Source organism: Coregonus clupeaformis, chromosome 12, assembly GCF_020615455.1.
Source record: "Coregonus clupeaformis isolate EN_2021a chromosome 12, ASM2061545v1, whole genome shotgun sequence".
NCBI lineage: Eukaryota > Metazoa > Chordata > Actinopteri > Salmoniformes > Salmonidae > Coregonus > Coregonus clupeaformis.
The window spans coordinates 40,158,017-40,178,061 of NC_059203.1; the positions used below are offsets into that span (position 1 = coordinate 40,158,017).

General features: G+C 43.4%; 1 protein-coding gene across 5 annotated transcripts in view; it reads right to left on the reverse strand.

Annotated features, from left to right (window-relative positions):
* The window catches only part of LOC121577655 (cadherin EGF LAG seven-pass G-type receptor 2-like), an 88,541-nt gene that overhangs the window by 29,764 nt on the left and 38,732 nt on the right, over positions 1-20,045 (reverse strand). For all 5 annotated transcript variants that reach the window (XM_045223853.1, XM_045223851.1, XM_045223850.1 and 2 more), the window contains exons 3-5: positions 18,196-18,418; positions 4,316-4,431; positions 4,066-4,154 (exon numbers count right to left, since the gene is read on the reverse strand). In XM_045223853.1, coding sequence (XP_045079788.1) covers positions 4,066-4,154; positions 4,316-4,431; positions 18,196-18,418 — 428 coding nt within the window. The remainder of the gene's footprint in view (positions 1-4,065; positions 4,155-4,315; positions 4,432-18,195; positions 18,419-20,045) is intronic.

Consider the following 20,045-nt stretch of genomic DNA (forward strand, 5'->3'; position numbering starts at 1 on the left):
AGAAGCTTTAACAATCCTAATGAAAAGTTTGAATCAATTCTGAAGTAATATTCCGCCACTAGCTTTTATGTTCAGACCAACAGTATTCTTAAATATCACCCCAATTTACCTAATCATAATTGTTTTCAGTGCTTCAATAATTTAAAGCCAAAACAGCCACAGTTTAAGTCAGAGGCTAGGACATAACCAAAAGCATAAGAGGCACAGACACAGACACACACACGGTGGAAAAGCCCGGCTCAGCAGGACAGTAACGGTCTTCTTCTCAACAAAGGATCTCTTTCATTGTGAGAGGAATCAATGGAGGGAGAAACAAGAGGAGGAGGGGCGGAGAGGGGAAGAATAACGGTCCTGTCAATAAAGGTCACAACCTCTTTACAAACACAAGCGTTTCCCCTAGGTCACACAGAGCTCATATTGACCGTCAGCCCAGTTAGAGCTCGTGTCAGCTACGGCTATGCTAGCAGCACTGTAATGAGAGGGGTGACCACCCCTGACCACCCTCCCACTGTTGACTGACCAGGCCTGGGGCTGGACACTGAGCTGTGGACAGACCAGATAGGATTATTCTCTGTGCAGTGTGGAGTACAAGGAGGATATGATGCCCTGGGTGGCCTGATTGTTGAGAGATGAGGAATGCACGTGATAGGGAGGATTGCGAATATTTTAGAATATTGTCTTGTAAACTAAAAACACAAATAGCTCCACTTATTCATAGCATAACTTCATGTTACCATAAGCCATTTTTGCTACATATTCCTGCAGTTTCCATAATAACTGTCTGAGCCCTTTAATCAAAAGGGGCTAAGAATAAAGACCAGACAAATGGAGTTTAGGTGGGTCTTACACACACAGACACTGCTGACATAACGTATCTAACCAGCTGTAATATTGTAGGTCATGACCGTAGAGTCCCATCCTATCTCCCTGGAGCACTTCGGACTGAGACACTGCCACAGAACATCTCCCTCACATGGTTCTCATTTCAACCCTGTATCCCCCTATCCAGTGAGTAGATTAGATTATATCTGTGCATGCAGCGTGCTATTAATACAGCTGTCCCATTGAGGGGCTGTCTGTGAGAAGCTGAATACTGGTGGAGTTCATTGTGGGTCTTGTGATCACTGACGGCTGCCTGTGTGTGAGAGAGAAGATGGAGACTTAATTACATTGTTCCACTGCACTGATCAAACATGAGCCCTCCTCTTTAAACACCTCTTCTGTCTCCCATTAGGCATTAGAGGTTTATCTTATTATCATATCTAATAACCGGCAAACAGGATTATTTGCTTTGCTGATTTGAGTCCGAAATACTTGCAAATGGATTTCATTATTCACAACACACCAGCCTACTAGAAAGGTAGAAAGAACCTATGAACCTCTAAACCTTCCATTCACAAGATTGTTGACCAAAATGTCTTCATCGTTTAGTTGACCCCTGGTGAGGCAGTGGGAAACTAATTTGTTGGGACTCCGAAACAAACAAACCGGCAGTGTGAGATGGTCTGTTAGAATGGTCACACATCAAATCACCCGACACGCTCTTTTCCACAGTTCCCCTCAGTTGAGAAAGGTCCGGAACAGACTGTGGTCCAGATTCGCTGGTTCTTTCACTGACCTACACATTGGGCCATCACTCCCAGCAGCCCCTGGCTCGCTGAACTACAGCCCCCATCAGTCACGGTTGTTGACTCTCCTGTAATGACACTCTGCTACTGTCTGTCAGCCGCTCTGTCTGCTCACAAAGCCTTGGCCTGTCAGAGATGATTGGAGAGCACATATTTACTCAGGAATACATTAAACACTGTTCCCCTCACAACGGGGTGACAGGGAATCCTGGGAATATGAGTTCACCATCACCCATGGATAGACAGGAGGGGCAAGGGAGCAAACAACAGTAATAGGAGATCTGAGATTGATTGGAAACACCATAGCAACCAGAGAGGTTAGCCCTGAAGCGCAGTGTCCCGCTCAAAGCCCAAGTCAATACTTCTCTCTTGCCTTTCTTTTCCCTCCTTTCGCTCCTCTCCTGCCCAGTTTCTTCGCTCCTCTCCCAGGCACCTTCCCTGGGGCCGCATCATTCACCGCCCATGGTCCCATTGGAGGCCGAGCGAAGCACAAAGGCAGTGATCATTGCCATTCTCCACACTCCCCCTTTCCCCTGAAAGGCACATTTCAATCTAAAATCCGCCCCACCTCATCCCACCCACCCCACGCGGACAGGAACAGGCCTGGGAGGGCCGGTAGGCGTGGGATACCTCAGATGGGAGGAGCCATCATTCTACCTCCATGACTCACTGGATTTGGACCAATGAGCCCATTGCTGCTGCAGCGGCTGAGAATTTTAATTTGGGGGGATTAGTTCAACTAGGCCCCTGAATGATCTCTGGGCAGTTTTCTAGGAATATGTCCCTTCCATTGGTCTGGGCCTCTGCCTAAAATGATGGTTGTTCCATGTTATTGACTTCATGCTTTGTATTGCGCAAATGATGAGTAGGAAACTAGCTGGTAAAATGTGATAGTAAAGAAAACACCTAATCAAAGGCATTACAGTGTAGACAGTGGGCACTCAAGAGGAAACGCTTTGTAGGTCACTGGAGACTGCCATTGTCTGTTTAATTCAAAAACGACTAGGTCAACATTAAAACAAAAGATGGAGACTTTCATTGGACTTGTTGGATTGTAAAAAAAAGTGATTGAGAGAATAATGTCCTCACTTTGAAGGGAACCAAATACTTTTCCTCCAATGGCTCACGAGAAGTGTTCCCTCACATTCTGCTGGCTGAAATCTGACATGGCCATGTTATCATTGACCATGAATAGAATATCCACACTAGGGAGGTTGCCTAGCAACAGCTTTATGATGCAAAGTGACTTCCTGAATAGACTAAAATGTAACATCCTGTGTGTTGGTCTGGGGGGGGTCTGAAAAGGATGGGTGTAAGGGAGGAAGGGTTAGTGGGGTGGGGGGTATAGTTCCATGCATTCTTCACTGGTTGATATGGAAATAAATAAGTTTTGAAGCTTATATCTCGTTTGTATGGAGAGTTTATTTTATTATATTATTCCTCTGTCTGGCTGTCTCATCCCCCCTCCCTCTCTCCTTTTCTCCCGCTCTCATTCCTCCTATGTCTGTCTGGCACGCTTCCCATTCCACTGTCCCATCAACGGTGGTTCTCTGGAATGACACAGCAGCAGTTCTAACAGGAAGCTGCAAAGTGAACCTCCACAGAGGATTCAGGGTATTCTACTCCCAGTGTGGTCCAACTAGAATACCCTCATCACTCTATAGACAGTCACTGTCAGACACTTAATGAAGTACAGCTGGTCTAGTATAAATGGATATGGAATCAGCAGGACACTAAGTACAGTATAAATGTATATCCAGATCTACCAGAATTTACAGGTATTTCTACTCACAATACTACACAACATTCATAAATCAATTACCGGTATGCAAGTCAATTGCAGGCCAAACATGTTAAGAAAATATGTCTGTTATTTCAAGTCTGTGGTAAGAGACAAACATAATTCAGTTTAGGCATGTACTGTACTGATGTTGGAAATTAACTGCTCTTAGTCCTCCTGCTCAGGGCTTCAGAGTGGGGTCTGATAAAGCCAAGCCTATAGTGGGCCTTTTCGGTACCTAGTCTGACCTTTGCACCACAAAGAGCTCAAGTCAGTCTTTACCTAAAGTAGCAGGAGAAAAAGAAACGCCTGAAACTAGATCCCCTACATACTGGTCTTGGTAAGAAGAAGAAGAAAAAAAAACAGTTGGGGGAGGTTTTCTGCACTGTTCAGCCAATCCAGTAAATGTGGAGGAGGAGTTAAGATGGAGTGTCGCCTTGTTAATAACGTCCAAAAGCAGAAGTCGCGTTAGAGGCTCTCTTTCCATTTCCCTGAAAACAGGAACATCCAGTTGTTGGGGACTCGGCAGAGGCTAGTCTAGACCCAAGTTATATCTCAGCCCAGACCCAGCAAATCTGTGTTTTGTCAACTGTTGAACCAGTCTACATCTTGTAGGATCACAAGGACCAGCCCATCACAGGTTTCTCTCTGACATACCTTGTTGTAGTAGTAAACTTGGACCACATGCCACTGGCCATCACTGACACCTCCAAGGATATACGGTGACACAGTCGTCTTGGTCTCACCTAAAAAAATTTAACAGTCAGCAAAAGTTACTCACACATCATTGAATCAGGGCTTCAGTGTGTCAACACCTGCAACAATAATCACATGATGATATTTCAAAAACAACCAAATGTAGATTTGGGGTAAATTGACTGACGTGCTCTAACAGATCCCCTCCTACCTGCAGAGAAGGTGAGCTGGATCTGCTTGTTGATGATTTCCACACCGATGAAGTCATGCTTCTCGTTGAAGCGGCCATTGTAGAGTAACAAACCGTTTGGTTCCTTTGTGGCGAACCTGGAAGACAGAAAGAAACTGGGCTCACAGAGTGTCCATTCACAGCCAAAGACACCAAGATAGAGTAAACAGTCTTTTCACTGAACAGAGGTCTTTGTGAGGGGAAGAATACACCAAGATGCATTTAAGGCAGTATATTTCTGCACAAAGGATTTTGCCATACTTGTAGTATTGAGGGCATAAGGGCATAATTCTGTAAATATAACTAATTATTTCTGCAATAAATGCATTTTCAACATCCAAATTGAACGTCGAAGATCTCAGCAACATGTCTAAATGGTTCTGTATCAATATGAGGTGTAGCCTTTTACATTTACATTTTAGCCATTTAGCAGAGGCTCTTATCCAGAGCGACTTACAGTTAGTGAGTGCATACATTTTCATACTGGCCCCCCGTGGGAAACAAACCCACAACCCTGGCGTTGCAAGCGCCATGCTCTATCAACTGAGCTACAGGGGACTACCTCTTGCATATAGAACCCCATCCAGTACTCTCGACACGAGGAAGTCAAACAGTGTACTGACTGACATGCCCTACTATAGCAGAGGATACAGATTTTGAACGCAACAGAAAACAACTGTTTTCCTTTCCTATTAGATTACTAGGAGGGCTTATTGATGCACTGTGCCTTATGATTCACCATTGAGGAGCAGAGAGGGCTAGATTTAACAACTCAGCAGTTCTCCATAGATCACTGAGCACCCAACAGGGTTAACTATCCTGAGCACCGTGCTTTGTCTGATACTGAGAATATCTGCAGCTAGGCATGGAGCATGATACACCCCATAAACTCAAAGACAGCATGCCGTGGATAGTGACTACACACAGAGTGAGATGAAAATATGTTCTGATAAGAAGTGACAAACTAATACAATGTCAATGCTACAGCATAATAAACACTACACTACACTGATGCAGGAAGCATAATGCATGTGCAGCCTTTACTGTATAATATGGAAATAATAGACTGAGCTCAGAATGATAATAATGGTTTGCAGCAATGAGGAGATGCAGTATTATTTTAACAAGCAGAGGAGGAACTAGGCAGAACTGAGGTAGTTACTGTATAACCACAGAAAAAAGCATATGATGTTTTCTCAAAGAGGAGTAAATAAAAACAGGCTGCAACTAAACAACCGCAATCTGCATTTACACTTTTATTTCTGAAGAGACAAAGACAAGAAACCTAGTTTATAGTGCCAGGGGTCGTTGTGGTGTTGTCAGTTAATGTCATGTTAACGCACAGTTAGACAAATTTGAACACGCCAGTGCACCTCTGCCTCTCTGGCTTCCTTCCAGAGCCTACACCACTCACGCTCCCGATCGCCTGGGATTCAAGGAACGACAGACACGGTCCAACTGCAGAGACCACAGGGTATAAAATAAAACCACACTGGTTTTACAAAGGCATAAAATAATTGGGTCACATTGAGTTCTAAATGGTCTTAATTTGATTTACCACAAAGGTAAAAATATCTCAGTGGAGCTCATTAAAATCAATGTAAATGAATGACACTGTTACACTACATGATCAAAAGTATGTGGACACCTGCTCATCGAACATCTCATTCCAAAATCATGGGCATTAATATGGAGTTGGTCCCCACTTTGCTGCTATAACAGCATCCACTCATCTGGGAAGACTTTCCACTAGATTTCCACTACATTAATGCAGGAACTTGCTTCCATTCAGCCACAAGAGCATTAGTGAGGTCGGGCACTGATGTTGGGCAATTAGGCCTGGCTCGCAGTCGGCATTCCAATTCATCCCAAAGGTGTTCGATGGGGTTGAGGTCAGGGCTCTGTGCAGGCCAGTCAAGTTCTTCCACACCGATCAACAAACCATTTCTGTATGGACCTCACTTTGTGCACGGGGGCATTGTCATGCTGAAACAGAAAAGGGCCTTCCCCAAACTGTTGCCACAAAGTTGGAAGAATAGAATATAATTGTATGCTGTAGCGTTAAGATTTCCCTTCACTGAAACTAAGGGGCCTAGCCCGAACCATGAAAAACAGCCCCAGACCATTATTCCTCCTCCACCAAACTTTACAGTTGGCACTATGCATTGGGCCAGGTAGCGTTCTCCTGGCATCTGCCAAACACATATTTGTCCGTCAGACTGTCAGATGGTGAAGCGTGATTGATCACTCCAGAGAACGTGTTTCCACTGCTCCAGAGTCCAATGGCGGCGAGCATTACACCACTCCAGCCGACGCTTGCCATTGCGCATGGTGATCTTAGGCTTGTGTGTGGCTGCTCGGCCATGGAAACCCATTTCATGAAGCTCCCGATGAACAGTTTTTGTGCTGATGTTGCTTCCAGAGGCAGTTTGGTACTCGGTAGTGAGTGTTGCAAGTGAGGACAGACGATTTATACGTGCTATGTGCTTCAGCGGTCCCGTTCTGTGAGCTTGTGTGGCCTACCAGTTCGCGGCTGAGCCGTTGTTGCTCCTAGATGTTTCCACTTCACAATAACAGCACTTACAGTTGACCGGGGCAGCTCTAGCAGGGCAGAAATTTCACAAAATGACTTGTTGGAAAGGTGGCATCCTATGACGGTGCCACGTTGAAAGTCACTGAGCTCTTCAGTAAAGCCATTCTACTGCCAATGTTTGTCTATGGAGATTGCATGGCTGTGTGCTCGATTTTATACACCTGTCAGCAACGGGTGTGGCTGAAATAGCCAAATCCACTCATTTGAAGGGTGTCCATATACTTTTGTATATATAGATTATCTTATAAAATGATATTGCAGCCCAGGCCAAATGCAAAGGTTACCAGATAATTATTAAGCCAGAAAATCGTTTCCCCTCATTCCTGTCCCAAGGGACCACACAGTGGATCTGTTCTGTTTGACACTTTTTTGAAAATTCTGAACATCTGTCGGAGAACTGAGAGCCCTGTCGTCTGTGTGACTGGTGTGACTCGTTGGCGCTTGTAGTCCGCATCTGCCTGTTCAGATGGAGACCCTGTCAGACGGATGAAGCCTACTGACTTCTTTTTCAAATGAGGGTGAGATTCCAGAGATCTGAAATGGTGTCTAGGGATGCTCTTGGAGCATGTTGGGAGACATTTTGGGTGAATGTTGGGAGGATGTGTGCATGTGTCTGTGCGCATGTATGCGTTGTGTGTGTGTGTGTGTCAGTGTGGAAGCGTGCATGCATTATTCTGAGCGTAGCCATGGGGCACAGCACTGCTGACCTGCTTACTGAGGAGAATGATAATCATGACCTCAGAAGAAGAGGGAAGATGAGAAAAACACACAAGCTCCATCTGAATAACACTGAATATCTCAAACAGAATATCTCCTGTGTTATACAGTTGAAGTCGGAAGTTTACATACACCTTACCCAAATACATTTAAACTCAGTTTTTCACAATTAATGACATTTAATCCTAGTTTCAAATTCCCTGTTTTAGGTCAGTTAGGATCACCACTTTATTTTAAGAATGTGAAATGTCAGAATAATAGTAGAGAGAATAATTTATTTCAGCTTTTATTTCTTTCATCACATTCCCAGTGGGTCAGATGTTTACATACACTCAATTAGTATTTGGTAGCATTGACTTTAAATTGTTTAACTTGGGTCAAACGTTTCAGGTAGCCTTCCACAAGCTTCCCACAATAAGTTGGGTTCATTTTGGTTCAGGTTTGTAGGCCTCCTTGCTCGCACACGCTTTTTCAGTTCTGCCCACACATTTTCTATAGGATTGAGGTCAGGGCTTTGTGATGGCCACTCCAATACCTTGTTGTTCTTTAGCCATTTTGCCACAAATTTGGAAGTATGCTTGGGGTCATTGTCCATTTGGAAGACCCATTTACGACCAAGCTTTAACTTCCTGACTGATGTCTTGAGATGTTGCTTCAATATCTCCACATAATTTTCCTTCCTCATGATGCCATCTATTTTGTGAAGTGCACCAGTCCCTCTTGCAGCAAAGCACCCCCACAGCATGATGCTGCCACCCCGTGCTTCACAATTGGGATGGTGTTCTTCAGCTTGCAAGTCCCTCTTTTTCCTCCAAACATAACGATGGTCATTATGGCCAAACAGTTCTATTTTTGTTTCATCAGACCAGAGGACATTTCTCCAAAAAGTAAGATCTTTGTCCCCATGTGCAGTTGCAAACCTTAGTCAGGCTTTTTTATGGCGGTTTTGGAGCAGTGGCTTCTTCCTTGCTGAGCGGCCTTTCAGGTTAGGTCGATATAGGACTCGTTTTACTGTGGATATAGATACTTGTGTACCTGTTTCCTCCAGCATCTTCACAAGGTCCTTTGCTGTTGTTCTGGGATTGGTTTGCACTTTTCGCACCAAAGTACGTTCATCTTTAGGAGACAGAACGCGTCTCCTTCCTGAGCGGTATGACGGCTGTGTGGTCCCATGGTGTTTATACTTGCGTACTATTGTTTGTACAGATGAACATGGTACCTTCAGGCATTTGGATATTGCTCCCAAGGATGAACCAGACTTGTGGAGGTCTACCATTTTTTTTTCTGAGGTCTTGGCTGATTTCTTTTGATTTTCCCATGATGTCAAGCAAGGAGACACTGAGTTTGAAGGTAGGCCTTGAAATTCATCCACAGGTACACCTCTAATTGACTCAAATGATGTCAATTAGCCTATCAGAAGCTTCTAAAGGTCATTTTCTGGAATTTCCAAAGCTGTTTAAAAGGCACAGTCAACTTAGTATATGTAAACTTCTGACCCACTGGAATTGTGATACAGTGAATTATAAGTGAAATAATCTGTCTGCAAACAATTGTTTGAAAAATTACTTGTGTCATGCACAAAGTAGATGTCCTAACCGACTTGCCAAAACTATAGTTTATTAAGAAGAAATTTGTGGAGTGGTTGAAAAACGAGTTTTAATGACTCCAACCTAAGTGTATGTAAACTTCCGACTTCAACTGTATCTTATGCTAATATTAATCAGAGCAAAAATGGTTATCATCAAGAAATTGTACTAGTCATCAATGAATAGGTTTCAAAGGCTTGTGTACACCTCTTCAAGATCCCCCCCGGACTGAGTGCAATCAACCATAATATAACTGACTCCACTGGCAACATTATATGTCACATTAGGCAGCCATTTACAAAGATAACAACCAGTCCACCCATATTAAAGTATAGAAGGGTGATGCCCACGGTGTAATGGCAAGTTGATGTAACTGTATCAGACATGATGGGCGTGGTGTTTCCATGTCAATCAGAGGAACATGACATGAATACTAACAATGTGTCACGCCCTGACCTATAGAACTCTTATTTGTTGAGTCAGGGTGTGGAATTCTGTTTATGTTCTAGTTAGTCTATTTCTATGTTGCAGTTCTAGGTTGTGTTTCTATGTTTGGCCTGGTGTGATTCCCAATCAGAGACAGCTGTCGCTTGTTGTGTCTGATTGGGGATCATACTTAGGTAGCCCATTGCCTACTGTGTATTGTGGGATCTTGTTCCTGTTAGGCTGGTATGTGTATAGCCTTTTGGACTTCACGTTACGTTGTTTCTTGAATGTTTATTTAGTTAATAAACATGTACGCTTTTCACGCTGCACCTTGGTCCGACCCGTCTGTCAACATTCGTGACACAATGTGAGAGGTAATATTAAAATATGTGATACAAATGTTTCTCCTAAGACGGTTTCTGGTAACCAGGCTTCCATCCAACCTTTTTATGCGAGTAAAGTACATGTTGGATAAAGAATGTCACGACAGGCCTGATGGAAACAAATAAAAATAACCTTGCTCCTTTTGTCCATAATAATATCATATAGTAGGCTATACCCACACTGTATCTGCAAGTTGTTAGCTAGAGCACACGTGCCAAGACCAGAGTGGGCACATTTGCTACAGAACCCAACATGTTTTGTGAAAAAAACATCAGTAGAGTTGAAAATGCGATGGAAACCCATTTAACCTGCATTTTTTATTCGGTACATGGGAATTTAACCGCAAAAGTTATTTTATGTGCACTACGTCATCATGCAGTCTTTTATCAACAGCAAGTCAATTTGATGGAAACACTTCTCTGGTGTGAAAATGCACATATTGTTTTTATGCAGATTTTATAATATTCACATGAAAATCTGTCGCCAATTGGATGGAAACCTAGCTTAGACACACTTTCAGCTCTCCCCTTCCCTTCACACTTTCAACACACTTCCTGCTCCCTCTTCCTGCTAACTATCTCTACTGCAGTCCAGTCTACAGGCTCCAACTCACTGGGAGGATTCCCCATGAGAAAAGCTCTTTACGACATTAACTTGATCAAGCCAGGTTCAGGTAACAGAGATGCCTGACAGACAGCCTGCTGGGTCTTAGCTGTTATATCCCCAGCTTTACACCCCGCCTTCTTCACAGCTCTGGCAGCAATCTGGGAACTACCATCCAATGCTTTTAAGAAACAGGTCGGAGCAATTCTAAATCCAAAAAGACTGCCATCCGAGCCACATTTAAAGCAAGGCCACCACTTCCATAAAACTCAAAGGCGTATCAATATCACCTCTAGCCATTAACAGCTAGTTTCAAGCCCTGCCAAGCACTTCTAGAGAGACAACACATTACAAAGGTAGATACAAATGCCAATTCTGACAGTGATAGCAACTGGGGGTATTGTCTTTGCTATGATTGTCACTTGGGATGAAGAATATAATTAATATCAATGTAGCCTCGTCTCATTCACATGAATGTACACTACCGTTCAAAGGTTTGGGGTCACTTAGAAATGTCGTTGTTTTCGAAAGAAAAGCAATTTTTTGAGTTGCAAAGAAAAAGCCATATCTCAGACTGCCCATCTTAACCTTTTATTTTTATTGGCCAGTCTGAGATGTGGCTTTTTCTTTGCAACTCTGCCTATAAGATCAGCATCCCGGAGTCGCCTCTACACTGTTGACGTTGAGACTGGTGTTTTGCGGGTGCTATTTAATGAAGCTGCCAGTTGAGGACCTGTGAGGCGCCTGTTTCTCAAACTAGACACTAATGTATTTGTCCTCTTGCTCAGTTGTGCACCGGGGCCTCCCACTCCTCTTTCTACTTGGTTCTGTGAAGGGAGTAGTACACAGCGTTGTAGGAGATCTTCAGTTTCTTGGCAATTTCTCGCATGGAATAGCCTTCATTTCTCAGAACAAGAATAGACTGACGAGTTTCAGATGAAAGTTCTTTGTTTCTGGCCCTTTTGAGCCTATAATTGAACCCACAATTGCTGATGCTCCAGATACTCAACTAGTCTCAAGAAGGACAGTTTTATTGCTTCTTTAATCAGCACAACAGTTTTCAGCTGTGCTAACATAATTGCAAAAGGGTTTTCTAATGATCAATTAGCCTTTTAAAATGATAAACTTGGATTAGAAAACACAACGTGCCATTGTACGTCTATGTAGGACCTCTGTACGTCTATGTAGATATTCCATTAAAAATCAGCCGTTTCCAGCAACAATAGCCATTTACAACATTAACAATGGCTACACTGTATTTCTGATCAATTTGATGTTATTTTAATGGACAAAAAAATTGCTTTTCTTTCAAAAACAAGGACATTTCTAAGTGACCCCAAACTTTTGAACGGTAGTGTACTTTAGTGTGATTGACTGTGTTCGGTGATTAGTCTTCATCGGTTTAATTTCAAAACACCACCCTCCCCTGGCACCTTCTAACAAGATACTAGGCTGTGAATTTGGTCTTAAAATACAACTTGCTGTACCTGTATCAGACAAATGTCACCCATTATGAATTAGTGCTGAAACTGGATGGCTGTCAATTGAGAGCGAATACATGTTTCCAAAGTATCTAGGCATCCCAGGATGAGGGCACCCTAGGTGTAGGATGTATTAGCAAGACACACATGCAACTGCACACACACAAACCCTAGGGGCAGACAGTGCATATCTCCAGATTCACCTCGATGAGAGCAACTGAGGAGGAGAAATAGGCCACGCGATGACTCACTGCTCAAAGTCAACACTGAGTGTAATAAGATCAGACTCCTGGGTCTCAGATGAATGTCCTCGGTTAGGCAATGAGCCAGTCCAGAAACAGTAAGTCCTCAGGCAGCTGGGCTTCTTCTCCTTCACCCCCATTAGAAACCTCTCTCTCTATACATACATACAGTGCCTTGCAAAAGTATTCATCCCCCTTAGCATTTTTCCTATTTTGTTGCATTACAACCTGTAATTTAAATGGATTTTTATTTGGATTTCATGTAATGGACATACACAAATAGTCCAAATTGGTGAAGTGAAATGAAAAAAATAAATCGTTTAAGAAAATTCTACAAAATAAATGACGGAAAAGTGGTGTGTGCATATGTATTCACCCCCTTTGCTATGAAGCCCCTAAATAAGATCTGGTGCAACCAATTACCTTCAGAAATCACATAATTAGTTAGAGTCCACCTGTGTGCAATCTAAGTGTCACATGATCTGTCACATGATCTCAGTATATATACACCTGTTCTGAAAGGCCCCAGAGTCTGCAACACCACTAAGCAAGGGGCACCACCAAGCAAGCGGCACCATGAAGACCAAGGAGCCCTCCAAACAGGTCAGGGACAAAGTTGTGGAGAAGTACAGATCAGGGTTGGGTTATAAAAAAATATCTGAAACTTTGAACATCCCACGGAGCACCATTAAATCCATTATTAAAAAATGGAAAGACTGTGGCACCACAACAAACCTGCCAACACAGGGCTGCCCACCAAAACTCACGGACCAGGCAAGGAGGGCATTAATCAGAGAGGCAACAAAGAGACCAAAGATAACCCTGAAGGAGCTGCAAAGCTCCACAGCGGAGATTGGCGTATGTCCATAGGACCACTTTAAGCCGTACACTCCAGAGCTGGGCTTTATGGAAGAGTGGGCAGGAAAAAGCCATTGCCTAAAGAAAAAAATAAGCAAACACGTTTGGTGTTCGCCAAACGGCATGTGGGAGACTCCCCAAACATATGGAAGAAGGTACTCTGGTCAGATGAGACTAAAATTGAGCTTTTGGCCATCATGGAAAACGCTATGTCTGGCGCAAACCCAACACCTCTCATCACCCCGAGAACACCATCCCCACAGTGAAGCATGGTGGTGGAAGCATCATGCTATGGGGATGTTTTTCCATCGGCAGGGACTGGGAAACTGGTCAGAATTGAAGGAATGATGGATGGCGCTAAATACAGGGAAATTCTTGAGGGAAACCTGTTTCAGTCTTCCAGAGATTTGAGACTGGGACGGAGGTTCACCTTCCAACAGGACAATGACCCTAAGCATACTGCTAAAGCAACACTTGAGTGGTTTAAGGGGAAACATGTAAATGTCTTGGAATGGCCTAGTCAAAGCCCAGACCTCAATCCAATTGAGAATCTGTGGTATGACAAAAATCCCTGTTGCTAGATGTGCCAAGCTTATAGAGAGATACCCCAAGAGACTTGCAGTCTGTAATTGCTGCAAAAGGTGGCTCTACAAAGTATTGACTTTGCATCTTCAAATTGGTAGGCATGTTGTGTAAATCAAATGATACAAACCCCCAAAAAATCTATTTTAATTCCAGGTTGTAAGACAACAGAATAGGAAAAAGGCCAAGGGGGGTGAATAATTTCGCAAGCCACTGTACATACATACATACAAGCCATAAGACTCCTGAACAGCTAATCATGGCTACCCGGACTATTTGCACTGCCCCCCCACCCCATCCTTTTTACGCTGCTGCTACTCTGTTAATTATTTATGCATAGTCACTTTAACTCTACCCACATGTACATATTACTTCAACTATCTCAACTAGCCGGTGCCCCCGCACATTGACTCTGCACCGGTACCCCCCTGTATATATAGCCTCCCTACTGTTATTTTATTTTACTTCTGCTCTTTTTTTCTCAACACTTTTTTTGTTGTTTTATTTTTACTTTTTTTGTTAAAAATAAATGCACTGTTGGTTAAGGGCTGTAAGTAAGCATTTCACTGTAATGTCTGCACCTGTTGTATTCGGTGCATGTGACCAATAAAATTTGATTTGATTTGATTTGAAGTCGGAAGTTTACATACACTTAGGTTGGAGTCATTAAAACGTGTTTTTCAACCACTCCACACATTTCTTGTTAACAAACTATAGTTTTGGCAAGTCGGTTAGGACATCTACTTTGTGCATGACACAAGTAATTTTTCCAACATCATTTGAGTCAATTGGAGGTGTACCTGTGGATGTATTTCAAGGCCTACCTGCAAACTCAGTGCCTCTTTGCTTGACATCATGGGAAAATCAAAAGAAATCAGCCAAGACCTCAGAAAACAAATTGTAGACCTCCACAAGTCTGGTTCATCCTTGGGAGCAATTTCCAAACGCCTGAAGGTACCACGTTCATCTGTACAAACAATAGTACGCAAGTATAAACACCATGGGACCACGCAGCCGTCATACCGCTCAGGAAGGAGACGCGTTCTGTCTCCTAGAGATGAAGATACTTTGGTGCAAAAAGTGTAAATCAATCCCAGAACAACAGTAAAGGACCTTGTGAAGATGCTGGAGGAAACAGGTACAAAAGTATCTACAGTAAAACGAGTTCTATATCGACATAACCTGAAAGGCCGCCCAGCAAGGAAGAAACCACTGCTCCAAAACCGCCATAAAAAAGCCAGACTACGGTTTGCAACTGCACATGGGGACAAAGATCGTACTTTTTGGAGAAATGTCCTCTGGTCTGATGAAACAAAAATAGAACTGTTTGGCCATAATGACCATCGTTATGTTTGGAGGAAAAAATGGGGGGGGCTTGCAAGCCGAAGAACACCATCCCAACCGTGAAGCACGGGGGTGGCAGCATCATGCTGTGGGGGTGCTTTGCTGCAGGAGGGACTGGTGCACTTCACAAAATAGATGGCATCATGAGGAAGGAAAATTATGTGGATATATTGAAGCAACATCTCAAGACATCAGTCAGGAAGTTAAAGCTTGGTCGCAAATGGGTCTTCCAAATGAAACGACGACCCCAAGCATACTTCCAAAGTTGTGGCAAAATGGCTTAAGGACAACAAAGTCAAGGTATTGGAGTGGCCATCACAAAGCCCTGACCTCAGTCCTATAGAAAATATGTGGGCAGAACTGAAAAAGCGTGTGCGAGCAAGGAGGCCTACAAACCTGACTCAGTTACACCAGCTCTGACAGGAGGAATGGGCCAAAATTCACCCAACTTATTGTGCGAAGCTTGTGGAAGGCTATCCGAAACGTTTGACCCAAGTTAAACAATTTAAAAGCAATGCTACCAAATACTAATTGAGTGTATGTAAACTTCTGACCCACTGGGAATGTGATGAAAGAAATAAAAGTTGAAATAAATCATTCTCTCTACTATTATTCTGACATTTCACATTCTTAAAATAAAGTGGTGATCCAAACTGACCTAAGACAGGGAATTTTTACTAGGATTAAATGTCAGGAATTGTGAAAAACTGAGTTTAAATGTATTTGGCTAAGGTGTATGTAAACTTCCGACTGCAGCTGTACATACATACATACATACATACATACTCACCATGCTCAGGGAACCCCAAAACAGCTAGAAGAGATTAGACTTTTAAAGACTACAGCTATTAAATTATTCAATAACTGTTATGAAACACCAGGACGCTTATGCCAATGAGAGGACGGAGGAATAATCATGCATCACAGGCCATTAGAAGTGTGAGAGTGTAAGAGCAGTTGTGGGATACTTGAGAGAGAGAGAGAGTATGTGTAGTGTTAGAGAGAAAAGGAGTCATAAAAAAAGAGAGAAAGAGGGAGTAGTAGTGGGAGTAAGGATGAGAGAGGTGGAGTGAGTCACAGTAGTATATTTAAACAATAAGGCCTGAGGGGGTGTGGTATACAGTGAGGGAAAAAAGTATTTGATCCCCTGCTGATTTTGTACGTTTGCCCACTGGCAAAGAAATGATCAGTCTATAATTTTAATGGTAGGTTTATTTGAACAGTGAGAGACAGAAAAACAACAAAAAAATCCAGAAAAATGCATGTCAAAAATGTTATAAATTGATTTGCATTTTAATGAGGGAAATAAGTATTTGACCCCCTCTCAATCAGAAAGATTTCTGGCTCCCAGGTGTCTTTTATACAGGTAACGAGCTGAGATTAGGAGCACACTCTTAAAGGGAGTGCTCCTAATCTCAGCTTGTTACCAGTAGAAAAGACACCTGTCCACAGAAGCAATCAATCAATCAGATTCCAAACTCTCCACCATGGCCAAGATCAAAGAGCTCTCCAAGGATGTCAGGGACAAGATTGTAGACCTACACAAGGCTGGAATGGGCTACAAGACCATCGCCAAGCAGCTTGGTGAGAAGGTGACAACAGTTGGTGTGATTATTCGCAAATGGAAGAAACACAAAAGAACTGTCAATCTGGGGCTCCATGCAAGATCTCACCTCGTGGAGTTGCAATGATCATGAGAACGGTGAGGAATCAGCCCAGAACTACACGGGAGGATCTTGTCAATGATCTTAAGGCAGCTGGGACCATAGTCACCAAGAAAACAATTGGTAACACACTACGCCGTGAAGGACTGAAATCCTGCAGCGCCCGCAAGGTCCCCCTGCTCAAGAAAGCACATATACATGCCCGTCTGAAGTTTGCCAATGAAAATCTGAATGATTCAGAGGAGAACTGGGTGAAAGTGTTGTGGTCAGAATAGACCAAAATGGAGCTCTTTGGCATCAACTCAACTCGCCGTGTTTGGAGGAGGAGGAATGCTGCCTATGACCCCAAGAACACCATCCCCACCGTCAAACAAGAAGGTGGAAACATTATGCTTTGGGGGTGTTTTTCTGCTAAGGGGACAGGACAACTTCACCGCATCAAAGGGACGATGGACGGGGCCATGTACTGTCAAATCTTGGGTGAGAACCTCCTTCCCTCAGCCAGGGCATTGAAAATGGGTCGTCGATGGGTATTCCAGCATGACAATGACCCAAAACACATGGCAAGGCAACAAAGGAGTGGCTCAAGAAAAGCACATTAAGGTCCTGGTGTTGCCTAGCCAGTCTCCAGACCTTAATCCCATAGAAAATATGTGGAGGGAGCTGAAGGTTTGAGTTGCTAAACATCAGCCTCGAAACCTTAATGACGTGGAGAAGATCTGCAAAGAGGAGTGGGACAAAATCCCTCCTGAGATGTGTGCAAACCTGGTGGCCAACTACAAGAAACGTCTGACCTCTGTGATTGCCAACAAGGGTTTGCCACCAAGTACTAAGTCATGTTTTGCAGAGGGGTCAAATACTTATTTCCCTCATTAAAATGTAAATCAATTTATAACATTTTTTACATGCGTTTTTCTGGATTTTTTTGTTGTTATTCTGTCTCTCAATGTTCAAATAAACCTACCATTAAAATTATAGACTGATCATTTCTTTGTCAGTGGGCAAACGTACAAAATCAGCAGGGGATCAAATACTTTTTTCCCTCACTGTATGGCCAATATACCACGGCTAAGGGCTGTTCTTATGCACGACGCAACTCGGAGTGCCTGGATACAGCCCTTAGCTGTGGTATATTGGCCATATACCACAAACCCTGAGGTGATTTATTGCTATTATAAACTGGTTGCCAACGTAATTAGAGCAGTAAAAATAAAATGTTTTGTCATACTTGTGGTATATGGTCTGATATACCACGGCTGTCAGCCAAATCAGCATTCAGGGCTCGAACCAACCAATTTATAATGACGGATATTCTTCTGTCCTATGAAAGTGAATGATTGAGATGGCCATGTGACACTGTGTGGGGTGGTTGTTGTACGTACGAGAGAGAGAGGGTGAAGTGGAAGCGCTGGCGGAGGCCCTTGAAGGTGAGGAAGGACTGCAGGGGGAAGTTCCTGGTGGTCATCTCACAGTAGGGCTTTTCATAACCGCCAGACGGACACTCACACTTGAACCCTCCCACCAGAAGGTTCACACAGGTGCCCCCGTTCTTACACACACCTGGGGCACAACGCCCAGAGCGGCACGACAGCTCACACCACTTGCCTGGAGGAAGAGATAGATGGACAGAGAAAGAGAGAGAGTGGTGGAGAGAAAGTGAAACGAGTCAGAATTAACCAGTATCAAGGTGACAAATGACAGTGCCAGCCCTGGACAGTCTATGTGGGTTAAAACCATTGGTCGTCCTTTCCAGTTCAACTTTACTAGTGTAAATTCTCACCACACCACTGCTGCAGTTCAATATGGGGCATGACAAGATGCCTCCAACACTTAGCACCCGAGCCGTGAGGGAGAGGGGGGAAGAGAACATGAGAGAGCGAGGCAGAGATGGAGAAGAGAGGTCAAAGGAGGCAGGCAGTAAGGAAGAGAGAGATTTCAGACAGTCTAAGAAAAAAAGAGAAACTCAGACAGCGAGTGAAAGAGAGAGGGAGTCACAGAGTGCTATCTATGGCAGGGGGAAACTGTGTCACTGTTAGTAAGCCTCCATGCTTTGTGTAGCCCTGCCCTGTGCTCACAACTTCTATTTGTCTCCAGTCTCTGGATGAGAGGCTGCAGTTGCTATGTCAAGACTGCACGCCTCCTTGCACGAGCTGGAATTTGTGTCAGAGCCGCTCAGCAGCATGGAACACTTCCGCTGTGTGTCGTGTTACTGTACTGTCCTGTATACACCACACAGACAAAGACAACATCTCTATAGACTATAGATACACAGGGCTTGTGTTGTACATACTCGCTAATCACAGGATTCTCAGTCTAAGACAATTAAGGACCCCCTTTGTTTCACTACTGTTGTAGGGTGCATTCATTCCTTCATTCATGTATTTATTCATTCAACTGCAAGGTTGTTGTGCTCATTATGGATTACACTTTGATAAGATGTGAATTAAAACATGTTATCCTATGCTGACTGTACTGTTACAGAAGAACAGTCACTTTGCTCTGGTGAACCATGACAATGTGTTGCCGTTTTCTTGTTGATGGCGCTTGGGGACAATTGGCTACTGCTAGCCACCCAGAAACAGAAAAAAACTATAGCTGCATGAGTCGTGTGGAAATTAATCAGCGAATCGCCTCGGGCAACACGTTACTTCTGTCTCTTTAAACAAATGAGGGGAAGATGGGACATTTAGTCATAGCTTGATGTGGTCAAATATTGCTGCAGCCAACACTGGGCTATTGTAGGAAAGTGGGACACTGGGATAGTAGTCTACTTCCTCTAAAGTCACCTTGGGCTCTACAGTGGCCTTATTCTCACTGAGGAGGCTTCAAAGTTAAATGTTCTGTATTACAGAGTTATAATTGCACGCCACATCAAAAGAGAAGTATTATTTTTAATGCAGAAATTAAGGGGAAAGGGGCTATCCGTTTTTTGATTCAGTTACTAAGAAACCTATATGCAATCCTCTTACACTCAAACCGGAAATATTTTAATATTCTGTTTACCCCAAAATACCTTCCAGCACAGCTACACATGCTACTCTAGTGGATATATCCCAATTTAGGTGTCTATAAAACATACAGAAGCCAGTAATAGACATTAGTGAGCATCCGGTCTCCGCCTGAGTCTGTTCTGTTGTCTGTTCTGTTGTCTATATGGTAACCTGAGAATAAACAGAGCCAGTTTTTTCTGTCAGGCATCCCTCTGGGACGCCCACCCGCCACAGGTGCAGGG